General features: G+C 41.5%; 1 protein-coding gene across 2 annotated transcripts in view; it reads right to left on the reverse strand.

Annotated features, from left to right (window-relative positions):
- LOC125879618 (protein kinase C-binding protein NELL1-like) overlaps positions 1-15,063 on the reverse strand; it is a 455,619-nt gene that overhangs the window by 264,381 nt on the left and 176,175 nt on the right. For both annotated transcript variants that reach the window (XM_049561591.1, XM_049561583.1), the window contains exons 8-10: positions 11,383-11,517; positions 8,470-8,572; positions 5,027-5,100 (exon numbers count right to left, since the gene is read on the reverse strand). In XM_049561591.1, coding sequence (XP_049417548.1) covers positions 5,027-5,100; positions 8,470-8,572; positions 11,383-11,517 — 312 coding nt within the window. The remainder of the gene's footprint in view (positions 1-5,026; positions 5,101-8,469; positions 8,573-11,382; positions 11,518-15,063) is intronic.

Genomic DNA, 15,063 nt, shown 5'->3' on the forward strand with positions numbered 1-15,063 from the left:
GTATCGTGTCTTTCTTTTCAAAATAAACTTCCATGCCTACAGGAAGTTGGAAGTTGGAAGAAAAGTGGTGAGGTTAAGAAAAGGGATTGCAGTTGAGGTATGTTTGCTACACAACTTTACTTAGTAAGTTAACAAGAAAAAAACACAACATTGACGTCTGGTTCCATAAGGGACACAAACAGTGGTCTCCTAAGTGAAAGTCCTGTGTTTGTTTGACCTCTCTCATTCTTTTATGCTACAACACATCCTCATTCTGACCTCATTACATATCAACGTTTGGTCATGGACTTTCCATGTCAACCTGTGACGTGCAAGGTACCCTGGGTGCATTGGTTGTCGACGTTTTGGGATGCCGTGTCAACTTTAGCCTGTTACATGCATTGTCTGTTTTCAAAATACGCCTGTTTTCACAGGAATTGTACAGTTTGCATACAGCCCCTTTCAAAATAAATGCACTACATCGGTACAACACCGCAAATTGATGTTTTTTTCCTCCAACAACAAATGCAGGTGGTTACATTTTACCAACACACGCACATGGCTGGGTTCAGGAAAAAAGAAGAGGGTTTGACAATCTTAAAGGAAGTGAAGACCGACCTCTCTGGTGAAAGGTGGTGGTTGTTGGACCCATACACCACCCCTCCCACCCGCCATCCTCGGACTGCCGCCAGCTTTACTTCGTTGTTGTCCCACTGTGTTTCCCCCTGATGCCGCCAGGCGCCATTAAACAATAACGGCAACCAGCTGCGTATCATGCTGACATGAAAGCACGCTTTTTTTTTTTTTGGTCAGTGTCTGATGGTGCAATTCACTGACCAAGCAAAACTGCAGTCTTTGGCCTCCTTAATGGTGAAAAAGGCCTGACTCTTTCTTTGGGCCACAACTTTGTGTTTTTTGTCCGGGTTTTTTTTTTTGTACTTTGCCAATCAACCGGACTTTTCCATTTTTCAATTCAATTCAATTTTATTCATAAAGCCCAATATCACAAATCACAGTTTGCCTTAGAGGGCTTTACAGCATACGACATCCCTCTGTCCTTTGGACCCTCACAGCGGATAAGGAAAAAGGAAAAAAATGGTAAAAATGACGATACTAATAAGTTGTTTTTTGAACTTTCATATTGGTTGTTGATTAAAGCAGGAAAATCCACTAACAAGTGCCATATGTTAAGACTAGTATGACATGAGATGATGTGAGCTTGTGGTTAATTGTGGTCTTTTTTTGACCATTTATTTATTAGTGTCATACAGACACGTTAATATCATGTGTGTTCCACAAACTGCAGAAAATATATATATGATTCTAATTATCATTAGCACCAATTAGCGTGTAAAACATTCAGCTAACTTCTCATCTTCTTATAAAATGACAAGCGGCAGCAGGTCATATCAGCTGTTGCTAATTAACGTTAAAGCTTGATGACAGACCAGCACTGAACTTGTCATTTGTCGGGGGTTGCATGCTGTCTGCAAGCTGGTGTCTGGACTCGGCTAAAGATCATTTGTGAAATAAGAAATTTCATCATGTCACACCACTAGAACCGTTTCTGTCATCCTAACAACTCCAAAACAATAACAGGTGAACTACAGGAGGTGCATTCTCCCAGTTCGACTCTCATTCATATTATATCAATAATTTGAGTATATGAATTTATCATATTTGAACCAGGATCTCCAGTAACAGTTTCTTGCATAATAATGTTAAATATAATGTTAGACAACTGACAATTGTGTCTACAGGAGGTGACTGAATGGCTCGTCTCCCTGTTACAAATATTAAATAATCACATTTTACAAGCCTGCAAATCGAACCAAATGTAACCTTGTTTATTCTTGTTATTTTTATTGAATATTTTCAGTTCTCTGACCTCGCACAAAGGCCTGTGTGTAGAGCTTCACTTTGCCAGTCTGTACCTTGTAATTTGAACATCACAAAAGGAGAGGCTGACACTGCTTTTGACATGTACTAAACCACACCGACAATTAAAAGGATGTTTTCAGATGTTAAAAAACAGAGTATTTCAGGATACTCCTGACTGAACGAGGCTGCCATGACAACAGATAGGGTGGAATGTAAAGGCTGTACATGCTGCTCACATTCACAAGGAGGGCATGAATACAGATAGCAGGTGAGGTGCAGATATGCAGGGGAGCAACAAAGGGAGATCGAACTTGGTGTCATCTTCGCCCAGGTCTTCAAAACAAATAGCAGGCAAACAGCAGCAGCAGCCTGGCTGGTATGTCAGAGCTCCGGTGGTCCCTGAAATACCTCTCAAGGTCAAAGTATCGACTCAAATCCCTAAGATTTCTCCTTCACAACTTTCGTCAATGATGTGCATCCTCACGTCATCTTTGAATAGTACAGTTACTTTGCATTATTTATCAGTCGCATCACTTGACGCCATGTTAGGGTCATTGTAAAGAAAACAAAATGGAAGGAGGGTAATATTACAAAAAAGGAGGATTGCAGGATTCATGTCAATAAATTCATGTTTTTTTTTTGGTTTTTGTTTTGTTAAGGAACCACATAGCTTCACTTTGCAACGCTGGATCAACCTCATCACACCACAGACACTGCTATGGTTGCACTTTATTTCATGGTACACTAATAATATGCAAAAAGCCATAATTTGTATTAAATTAGACCAAGAATGTATTTATTCATATAAGATATTTATTGGTATTTGTTAGGTTTATATTTGGGTGTGTAACACTGCTTCTTGTGACCCTCCTGGAACCATTATCCAGTGTTTGCATCCTTTGCCTGAACAATCTGGAACATGAACCAGCAGAGGTAAGCAGGTGCATGACGCAAACAGATTTCAATTTGCTATTACAATTAGCTTAGCGTGAGCCTTCATTACACTCATCAAATAACAAATATTTTTGCAACTACTGAGTCATAAAATCAGTGCACATTATTTGCTCATTCACAGGCAAACGAACAACGAGGAGGAACAGTCAAGCGCCCCTGCTGTAAAACACCATATTACTTTTAACCATTATTTATCCCGTTTGGTGACCTCTCAGATTTATCATGTGACCACTGGGGGGGTTGCTGACCCCTTAGATGGGGACACCGGGATTAAAGCAGTGCCACATATCCAGAAATTCAGAGAAACCATCAAAGGTCATAGAAGTAAGACAATGACCCTTTTGCTCATGTACCCGTCACAGTCCATCACGCAAAATTGGAATTAAAAAAAAAAAGTATGTGATTTGGAACGCATCCGTTATCACGTAATGTTTTGTTGGAGATCGATTACAATGACAGGGAAAAGAATAAACATTTTCTTGTTAGGTTATGACTAATCTAAGTTTTCTTGCGGATTTATAATTTTATAATCTCAGAGAATGTTTATCATATATTATTTGTCGTATTTTTTATTTTCTCCTTGTAGATTTACCACTTGCGTCTCAGGGAATATCCAACTCCATATTTTGTAAATTTACGACTTTAAGTTGGGATATTTTGTGGGTTTTTTGTTTGTTTTTCCAGTGGAATTTTGGTCTCGATGGATATTTCTCAGGAGTTGGTGGAGACCAAAAGCAGCACTAAAAGGACAATAAATATTGGATTCGGAAAAAATGCTAACGTCGCTCTGTATCTGCTCACTGGGTCACGTCAGGCAGCCATGGTGAGATCATTAACACCATGAGCGATGGAAAACCCGTACACGCCACCACAGTCAGTTTCTTGGTGGAAGCTCAGAGGGGACAGAGCTTTTTCCGTTGCCGCTCCTAAATTGTGGAACGAGCTACCCCTCCACATTAGACGAGCCTCCTCACTGTCCATTTTTAAAACTCGTCTAAAAACCCATTTTTATTCCTTGGCTTTCAACTCCGCGTGAGACTCTGCTTCTGTTTTAGTGTTTTATGGTTTGTTTTATTTATTGTTTTATTGTTTTGAAATTGTTTTATTGTTTTTCATCAACCATCATCATCAATTTTATTTATAAAGCCCAATATCACAAATCACAATTTCCCTCACAGGGCTTAATGAGTTTTTAAATTGTTTTAAAAACAATAAACAATTATTTTAGTATTTACTTCCTGTTAATTGTTTTATGTCCCTGTGTTGCTTTTTCTATTTATGTACAGCACTTTGTTTCAGCTGTGGCTGTTTTAAAGGGCTATATAAATAAAGTTGAGTTGAGTTGACAGTGTAGGCTGCTGAGTGTTACTTCATCATCGTGATGGCACAAAACCAACCACCAATCTGATTCCTCTTTCTTATTCTCTCCATATGTCAATGCATATATTCATTGATGCTTTTCCCACCTCTCCTGCGGCGCCATGTGAGGAGAGAAAGACCATCTGATGTGCAGAAACAACTCAAAAATACTTCAAAACACACAAGCTGAGATTCATGAGTCGTCATGGACCAAAATGCTGACACAAGAGACCCATCAAAGTGTCAAAATAAAACTTTCCAGGCCCCTTTGTATAACAATTTGTCCACAAATTGGTCATTTAATAGGGTTCAGTTGCGGGACTACAAGACGGCTGTAATTGCTTGAAACAAAGCTCACAAACAATATAATGATGTTTCAAGGTGCCTGAGGGCTAATAATGAGTCCAGGAATCCACTGCGTGGCTCTTTGTAAGCAATTACATGCATAAAACCCTAATTTTCAACTTAAAATAGCGGCTTTAAAGATAAATGGCTCGTCAATGAAGAAAGCTCACCTCTGTTCTATGGTGAACTGGAATAATGACTTTAATTAGAATCCATGCAATGATGAAGCTTCTATTCAAATCAGGCCTTTGTGTTGCTGTGTTCATAAGTTATTCTAATTACCTGGCTATCTCGCCGTTTGAGAGGAGGAAAAAAAGCAGATTGAACAGATTGGGGGAGGGAGGGAAAATTCATATGGCCTGCTGGCTAAGTGACTAACACACCGAGATATCCACCATATGCTATCATTACACTCTTACACTGAAAGAGAAGAGCTGTATGGTATATTTGACTTCAGAGTAAAGGCTAAATGCTGGAGGAAAAGTGTGCACTTAGGTAGAATTGTTACCTTGCATTCCTTGCAGCTCCTGGATAAAAAGCGCTGGCCTTCAGAAAAGGTCTGGCCCATGTAGGTACATTTTGCTGTGGGCACAAAAATAGAAAACAACTGCTTCAGTAACACTCTATTAAGGTAAGTACAGGAACCATGTCATACCAGGAATAGAATAATTACTCTGACAATATCACCTCCTGTGATACTCTCAGAAATGCTTTTGATATTGCCTGTGGAAAAAAAAAAGTTTCCAGCCTGAAGTTCTGCATAGTTAATTCTGTCAGAAACAAAGTTGTTCTTGGCTAGTGTGCGTAAGTGGAGAGGAAATGTAACAGCGCATTAAGAATACAACAGAGGAGACCCTTCTGCATATTCCTCTGGCGATAAAGCAGAAATAGAAAATGAAGCATATGATATGAAGTCCTGCTTTTCTCCTCTCCAGGGTGCAGGACCACGGAGCGCTCAGTCACAGCTCTGGACCGCTGCTCCCTCGTTCGTCTGTGCCAGAGCTCTGATGTTCGCAGGGGAGGAAGAGGAGGAAGAAGAAGCGAGTCGAGGGATGGAGGGAGGCAGAGGAGAGCTGGAATTATTCAAAGACGAACTATCCTTCAGGGATTTAGTGTTTTCGCAGTATAGCAAGAGACACTCAGTTGTCCGTGGGTCTTTGAGCAGCTACCAGACCCCTGAGTGTGTTATACTAGAAATAGTGCTTCCATTTCAGCTTTCATGAAAATCAGGCGGCTGTGATCTTTGCTCTTGTGGATAGTTTACTCTGGTTTCATTGTGCAAGCAGAACATCAGCCACAAGCAACAGCCGTCTTCTTTGTATATACAGTGACTCCGGATGTAACGGTTCCTCCTATAGCATGTTATGCTGTTAAGCAAACAAGCTGGGTATGTGCAGTACGTAGGACTGTAGAAAAACAAAAGCACTGGTAATTTGTGAAAATGTGTAAAACAACTGAGGTGTATGTTTCCCTGACAAGCAAAGTTTTATGGTTGTTTGAAATCCAAAGAACAGGAAGTGGCTCGACACAGTTCAACTGCTGCAAAATGTCCTAGATATATTCTTTAAAAGTCTAGAGATAATGGTTAGTACTGCAGGTAGAACGCTAGTTAGCCAGGAATGCTAATATGAAACAGAAATACCATATTTGGACAGCCTGTCGCTCAAAGCAGCCCCACCCTTAATTATCAGAACTTTAAAGGCCCTGACACACCAAGCCACACTTTGGCGTCAGCAGCTTTTCAGCCGATTGAGCATGTTGAATTGGTGGCGGAGCTTGTCGGTGAGAGAGATCACTCTGATTGACTGTTCAGGTTTTACTTCCTCGCCCCTGTAGCAAGTGAATCTGCCTGTAGTGAAACCGGAGCTAACAGGTGCTTCCTCCTCAGGCTCCACTTCACTCAGCTGCCTGAGAGCCGCTGCTTCTTCCCACTTTAACCTGAATAACAAACCGGAGCTAGCTGGGAGCAGCTAGCGGAGCGTTAGCTGCAGCATGACTGGAGGGAAGCACGGTCTGGGTCCATGTCATTGGTTCGACAGCCCATTGGTTCGACATCCCATTAGTCCGACTGTCCGCGGTGCTGAACGGCTCGCGGCGGGCGTATGGTGCGCCACGACTGGCTTGAGGCGGAGCAGGCTCACGGCTTATGAGTTTGTCATTTTCTTTTTCATTTTAACCCACACCATGACCTTTTCCTGACCCTAACCAAGTGGTTTTTGTGCCTAAACCTAACCAGACCTTAACCACAGGGCATCATGATGACTTCGGAACAGACTTCGGAACAATGAGTTTAATATGGTCGGAACAATGGGATGTCGAACCAATGGGCAGTTCCCCTCAGTCAGTTAGCCTCCGCTAGTTTCCCAGCTAACGTTAGCCCCGGCTCTCCGTTTGGATCCAACCGGAGCACCGAGCCCTGGTTTGTTTTTCAGGTTAAAGTGGGAAGAAGCAGTGGGTTTATCAGGCAGCTGAGTGAAGTGGAGCCTAAGGAGGAAACACCGGGACTGTCTGGATGTAATAGTCCGTGGAGGTGCTGCGGTGCTGCATTATCATGAATGTTGAAATTACCTACAGAGACAAAAATTGTTTGTTGTACCAGACTGTAAACATGTTCATTTCTGCTGTGAAATTGGCCATTTTAACATGGGGGTCTATGGGGGATTGATTAACCTCTAGAGCCAGCCTCAAGTGGCCATTAGAGGAACTGCAATTTTTGGCATGTGGCTTCATTTTTCAGACCTGGAGGTTGCTGCTTGGCCCTACTCTGACTCTGATTGGCTTACTCTGACATTCTTAACCATAACATTAACTAATGTCACTCCTCAGACCAACACCTACCCAACCCAGTCAACAAAGGCACGAGTACTAGCCAATCAGATGCAGAGTAGGGATGGTTATGCCCTTGCCATGGTCTGATGACATCATTCAACATAATAATTAGCCATGCCCTTCAAGTTGGGAGAGTGCCCTTGGAGAAATGGCCCTTCAGAGTAATGGCCGTTGGTTTTCAGGATAATGAGCTCTTGTACAAATGGGCTTTCTATCCAACTGGACATTTTTCAGACTACTGGGCATTTCCGAATGTTTGCATCATACATTAGAGCAGATGAACTGTTAAATCCATTCCTTACACTTTGGCTCTTATGTTTTTGTTTTGGAAAGGCAAAAAAAAGACAGCACCCTCCAAACTCTTGATATTGTATAGTATTGGCTTAATACTTGCTGTATCTAGTTACAGTTGCTAAGGTATGATTGGAAAAACTATTCAACGGAGGGTTTAGGGAATGGTCGACTGGTCAAACATTTAAATGTCAATACATTGTATAAATGGCCTTCCATTGACTGGCAGTCATGCAGGAGCCCTCCTCCTCCTATTATTACATCATCATCTAATATCAATAATTATATCCAATTATAATAATGATATCAACAATCCTTAATGTGAGCTCAATCCCACTTTCTCTCAAACTATCAAGACAATGTAGAGTCTTGGTTTTTTGCAAGTCAGTATTGATTCCCATTAACTAAAGGTAGCAAAAGATACAACTTAATTTTATTTCTTCATCAACGTGTACTGACAAAACCATGATGATTTTAAAGAGGAATTATGTTTTTAAGAAACCAGCTATGCAAAGATGACATCACTGATTGCTCCATGCTGGTTTTACAGAAAAATATATGAGTCAGAATATCAGATTCTAATAGTGGAAGAGGCTATGGTTCAGACTGAGCAATATGTGGGTTATTTACAATGTTTAACGAATGTAGATCATCATTTATTTTTTCCACTGCTTGGCAGAAAAACAAATGATCAGCTGTTAGCAGCTAATTTGACCTTAGCCTATTTGTGTGGTGTGAAAAGTATTCTTGAACATGAGGGGGGATTTTCACAGGGTAGCTGTGAACATCTCTGCTTCCTGCTTGATCTAAATATGAGTTACTGATACTTACGTCTGCATTTCTTGCAGCACGTCCCATCGACGTGTACAGGCAGCGAGTCCTCGGAGCAGTTTGCTGGAGGACAGAAAATCCTGCGACACTCCACCACACCATTCTGAAAGAAAAGGATTTTTTTTTTTTTTTTTTATCTCAAGACACGCGAACATCAGAGGCAAAAATTCAACGCTCACGGTGAACGTACTGCTTTTGCTGGAGCACTGCCAAAAAAGCCACACTGACATTTCCCTTTTTCATTCTATGTCTAAATTTACATTTGCACAACATTCATGGAATCTTTGCGTGGAAAAAAAACATTATATTTACCCCTTGCCAACAACAGAAAACATATATATGCAGTGTGATGTATACTTTCATCCAGTGCCATTACAGTACAGCTCAACTCTGAATGGCTAATGCAGTTTTAACAATGGAAACAAATCCAAAATGGTTCAGAATCCCACCTTCGGGAAAGCAATCTGAAACTGAAAGCTATCAAATTGACGAAAAAAAAAAATTATAATGTCATACAATCAGATAACATATTCATCATTGGGCGCTGGATTGCGGATACTGTAACCGAGCGGCCAGCTGATAGCAGGTAGTTATTCAGGCCCTGAAGGGCTGCCTTCATTTTTGAGGCTGATATCTCTCTCTGCGAGCGCCTCTTCATTTCATGAGTCATCGGAAATGGCTCCCCCAGGACGCCGCGGTTATCAGTTAATAGCATGTCCACGGGAGGAAATCAGACCGACTAAACTCCACCCTGTGCTTGATGTGCAATGATGCAGCAAGTCTAATTGCCCAGGGCCTGGGATGGCCTGATTCAACAAATTTCAAAGTCTGGCTTCTAAGTATGAACGCAGGCAGGGAGGCTTATTAGGGGGCGCTTGTTAGGGGGCGGGCAGGAGGCAGGGAGAGATGATGCAGGGGCTGGGAAAGAGGGTGGTCTGATGGGAAGACAAGTTAAAGGAGCTAAGTGTTCAGAGTGGAGGAAATAAGGGTTGAAGTGACTTTCCATTAAAGAAATAAATCTACTCTAAGATCCTGCTTTGCTGTTATGTATCATCCATCTGTGATGCAGAGGTTATTTTCTTATAAAGCTTGTCTTTTGCCTTTCTGATGTTCCCACTTTCCCTCAGCTATTAAGGTTTTCCCTTTCATTTTATAAGATACACTGCAAATCAGGTCATTCAGGTCTGTTATTGAGTCTCAACATTTTCTTTTCTTAAAATAGTTGTAAAATTTGGTGAGGTAGTTTTATCAAACACAAATCACAATGGTGTCTTGAGTCTGAATATTTCACTGAGTGAAAACATTATATACCTTCAATGAAGAGCTGAAACAAGCTGAATATAAACAGGATGTAACACTTTGGTGCCCTGGGGCTTCAGAGGCCATGGGTGCTTAATGCTAACGTGTCTCCTCATTTCCCTATCTCGCATCTCTTCCTCACATCTTAGCTCTTCCCACTGAGGATGTGGACGAGATATGGGAGGAAGAGAAGCACAGGATACACCTGTTTCCTCAGTCTAAGCTCCTCGTCTCCTCATAGCACATTTAAGGGATTGGAAAATCCTCACGATGGCAGAGGGGGAACGATTTTCAGGTCACAGGAGTAGACAGGATGCGAGGAAGCGCAAGTTAGCATAATAAAAACCAACCAATGACCTGCAGCATCCTATCAGCCAGGTAACTTTTATACCAAATCTGTCTTTCCCCTCATATCCTGTCATCTATTTACTGTTACTATAAAGGCATGGCTGCCCAAACACACTTTAGAAAAAAAAAAAAGAGGTCCTGTCAGACAATGTGGAGTAACATCACTCCAATAATCTTAAAGCTGCTTAAGGGGAAATAAAGGGGACTTAATGTTAGGAGTCAAATAAACGTAGTCTTAAGTTGCTTTATCTCAAAACACAGTGATTTCTACAGATTTCTTTGCAACACGTTGACTCTTACTGGAAACAGGTTGGAGTCATTTTCTTGCAGCTGTTGTTTTTTTTGCATTTTTGAATAAAATAATACTTTCTTGGCTTAAAATTAGATGAAAGTATTCAATATGTACAAACAACATTAATTGCACATCTGTCCATCCTGAGAGAGGAATCCTTCCTCTGTTGCTTGCCCTGCACTTTTTTCCACTTAAAGGATTTTATTGGGAATTTATCCTCATCTGAAACAAGGGGTCTCAAGGCTCTGACACATCGAGCCAACAGTCAGCCGTTGGTCAATACTGAGCCGTTGGTGAGCGTCTCCCTAGTTTTGGTGGTGTGTCCCGCACCATTGGCACCAGTTGGCCATTGTCTGCCCTTACTGGCCGATTAATGCGTGGAGACCATCGGTGAATGAGTGAGTCGGTGAGTTGGTAGTTCAACTCAGTTCATGAGAAGAGTTGGAAGTGAGGAAAGTAAACAAATGACTAAAGTCAAGAAAACTGCTTGTATTAATGTCAAGGGTGCACAGTAAATATCATTTATTCTTTCAACATCGGGTTGTGTTGTTAATGTGTTAACGGGCTAACGAGCGTCTTGAAAATGGTCTTTCCATTTTTTAATGATGAATACAGAGTACTGCAACCTGCTGCTATGGAGTGTTATTTCCTCTCACACAGGCGCAGAATGTACATGCTAACAGGCCGCTGGCTGTAAGATTTGTGGGGTGTTTAAGTGCAAATTTTTGGCTGTGACAACAGGCCATGTGCAACACTCGGCCTTCATTGCCACTAGTTCTTTAATGTTGGCATGATGTGTCTGAGCCTTAAAGATTAAGGATGCTGTACGCTGTTCAGACTGTAAAGCAAATTTGTGATTTGTGACATTGGGCTGTATAAAATGGACTTGACCTGGATATGATAAATTTTTTAGAGAGTTATAGTTAAAAGCTGTTGCCTCATTCTTTGATTGGGAGGATGGGGGTGACACTCACCTTACACGCACAGTTCCTACAGTTCTCAGGCTCCACCCACAGCTCCTTATCCCGATAGACAAGGCCGTTGGCGCTGCAGGTCCTCTCGCAGTGACAGCCCTCCAGCTGGGTCAGCCTGGACTCTGCGTAGTTCAACTGAGGATGAGCACAGAATCACCAGAGTCACAAAAGCAAATCAAAAGTCTGAGCGTGCACGCAGGTTAAGCCCCCCACACCGCCCCCTAGCCCTCTGGCGTGCCCCAGTCAGTTTTCACAGAGAGCTGCTCCGCTGGGAGCCACTCATTAGAAGGGCACACAGAATAATAAGCGATCATCATTCAGCTCATGCTCCAGAACCTCAGGCTATAATCTACTGAGAAATGACAGACAGGACTGACAGCCCCGATCCTGCCTCAGTCCTCTTTTGTTTCCACACACTGATCAGCTCTTCTTCTCCAGCTTTTTTCATGCCCAACACTCTCCACGGTTGTCTCTCGACAGAAGTGATGCATCTTTGATTGACAAAAAGTGTCACAAGGCGGTGTCACAGCGTGGTTTGCACCAACCAGGATTAAGTTTAAATCAGGATTTAACAACCCTGTCTCTGAGAAATCATGTTTATATGCTACTTATTTGTTTCACAAAGTACGTTGTATGTAGGAAACTTTACTGCTGCTTGGATTGTGTTCACAGCTAATGTTTTGTGTTTGTTTTTGTTCCCAGTGAAGTCTCCTGCATTTTTGTACTGCACGGAAATCATAAGGAAGAGCTCAGACTTCTCACTGGGGGTTTGCATCTTGAGTCTTGTGTGTGGTTTAGGCAACAAAAGCACTTAGTTGAAGATTAGAGATGGGTTTGTGTTAAATGTTTTTAAAGTGCAAACGTCTTGTCTCATGATAAATCAGTTTCAAACTAACCTTAAACAAGTTTATGTAAATGCAAAAACATAACCTGGAAAAAAAACAAAACATTTTGCACCATGCTTTAGTTGCTACTAATGGATATATTATTGCAAAAGTTGAGTCAACACTTAACCTAGCAGCTAAATTAATTAAAAAATGACTCCTTATATCGTTGATGATAAATGTAATGTTGTTGTATATACAGTAAATTTAACTTTGGGGAGCCAGGGTTGGATTAGTTTGTCAGCCCCGTTCCTCCTAGTTTTTAAACTCAAGTTGATATTTCAGCAAAGGAGAAAAAGTGTCAATAATCTGATATCTTGTTGACATAATAAAAAACAGAAAATGCTTGGCTGCTGATAGCAATGTGATTTGTGGGTTGTTCTCTTCCCCTGGAGAGAAAATTGTTTTGCGGCCAGAGCTCAAATGAAAATAGAAATCAAAGGACATTATCAACAACACATCAACACAAAAATCACCAGGGCAGGCAAACAGAAATAGAAATTCATACCATACTGAGTAGGCTACACATGTAGGGTACAAGAATGCAAAGTGCAAGTGTGCAAAGGAAGTGCAAGGAATACAGCCAGAGTGCTATTTGCTTTTAAGTTTATCAACAGCACTTGGGATGAAGGAAACAGGAAATCTCTTGGTCCTTTTAATGTTTGGAGGGCAAATGCTTTAAGTCATCCAGGAGTGGTTGGTCCTAAGAGGCTGCCTGTTTGGCCTGACTCTGCCCTAAAATCTTACCAGCAATTTTGACAAGACTTCCCAGTCTATTCTTATTGGCCTGATTTAGATTTCCAAACCAAGCAATAATACAAGAAGTTAAAACAGATTCAATAAAACATCATCTTCTGTGATATCACTCAAAGTAACCACATGCAAATCTGTAATACATAGAATGAATTTCCTCTTTCATTCTTTTAGAAAATCAGCCTCCATCAAGGCTCAGTTTATATTTCTCGTATCATCACTTGTGTTCCAAGGGGTTATTTCTCTGTATAAAATAGAGGACTAAATCTATCAAAACTCACTTACTGCCTTGAGTAGGAGCTGGCTGGTTGCACACAAACAGCAATTCACATAAAAAGTCATATATCTGTAAGATACAAGTACTCCCTGACCCACATATAAACAATCAGAGCCCTGCTTGAAAGGTGGGAATGTGGGGGAATTCAAAAGCTCAATTGATCTGAGCAGTGTAGGTCAACTCGGAGATTGTAGGTCCACTTAAGACACTCAAGGCTGCTCCAGTGCTCTGCCTCACGCCCCCTCCGCTCCACTGAGACCTGCCCAGGCCACAGTGTCAGAGAGAGAGGGCTAGCTGCGAAATGATAGAGGTTTCTCAGTAAAAAAGAAAAATGCTGGATGTCACTGAGGCTTTTTACTTCATTTAAAGGAGTCCCGGCTGGCTGCTGGAGAGCTGTGTGAGCTGTGAGCAGTAGAGATGTGTCCTGTCAAAGCCCTAAACAAAATGTTTGAAATGCAATTTCAAAGGCTGGGAGGCTGCCTTGAGGCACCACCAAGGAATACCTTTACTGTACAACTTGAGCAATGGTACGGTGATTCGACACAAAGGAGTCAGAGGCTAATAGGCATGTAGTATCTCCTATGGTTGATACATGAGGCAGAGAAATGTGAGTGAAATAATAAAATAACAGCTGAAGACGAGTCCAGGTGAAGAAGGGAAATGTGCACTTATTACCTTTAATCTTTTTGTGTTTGCCTGCATATCTGAAAGATGTGTCTCACATGTATGAATTCTGGGGAACAATCAGTTTTGGGCCAACAAGCAATCAATTAGATTTTGTTTGTAATCCAGATCCGGGATGTCTGCCATCAAGTGATTATCATATTTTAGTTGTGACAATGAAACAAACACACACTGAGATTCCAAAACCTGACGATAAATGTGAAGGTTTAATAGAAAACACATTCTCACTTCCAACTCATCCAAATCAGCAGCATGGTCAGTGGCCCTATGCTTCAGACAGTGATGCTCTGGGTAACCCTCTAGTGTCAGTTTTAGATGCCCAGGGAAGGTTGTTAATTTCTGCTCCTTACATGCATAGTGTCTTTTCAAAATAAACTGCCATATTCAGAGGAAACATATTTTTGTCACCAAAATTACTTCAGGTTTTGACAATAAGATGACTTGGTTAGGCTGAGAAAAAAGATCAAGGTTTGGGTTGAAATAAGTACATTTGTTACATAATTTAAGGATGTCATGTGACATATGTGTCAATGTTTCGAACAGGACACAAACAACGGTCTCCTGGGTGAAAGTCCTGTGTCTGCTTGACCCATCCACCTCACCTCCCACCTCCCTTCCCCACCTTACTCTGACTCTCTTGCACTCTTTAAACTCTGCAATTTCCATGGATGGGTTTACATTTGAGTTTGTTGACAGCCCAGTACATCTCATACAGACGTTCAAGCCTTGTGGGTCAGAATCAGACGCTAAGGGCCACTGAACAAGCTGCCGTATTTGACGTCTTGGGAATAAGAACAGGCTGTCTTAGATCTATGCATCTTTCATTGCAAGCTATGGTAAGGATGTGCTTTGGTTTACAGCAAGGAGGGGATTTCACACCAAAAAAAAAAAATCACCTATGGTCATGAGCTTTGGGTAATGACTGAAAGAATGAGGTCACAGATACAAGGTTTTCCTACATAGGGCGGCAGGACTCAGCCTTGGAGATAGGGTGAGGAGCTGAGACATCCAGAGGGACCTCGGAGTAAAGATGAGCTCCTTCGTGTTGAAAGGAGCCAGTTAAGGTGATTAGGGCATCTCAAC

Source organism: Epinephelus fuscoguttatus, linkage group LG2 (assembly GCF_011397635.1).
Source record: "Epinephelus fuscoguttatus linkage group LG2, E.fuscoguttatus.final_Chr_v1".
NCBI lineage: Eukaryota > Metazoa > Chordata > Actinopteri > Perciformes > Serranidae > Epinephelus > Epinephelus fuscoguttatus.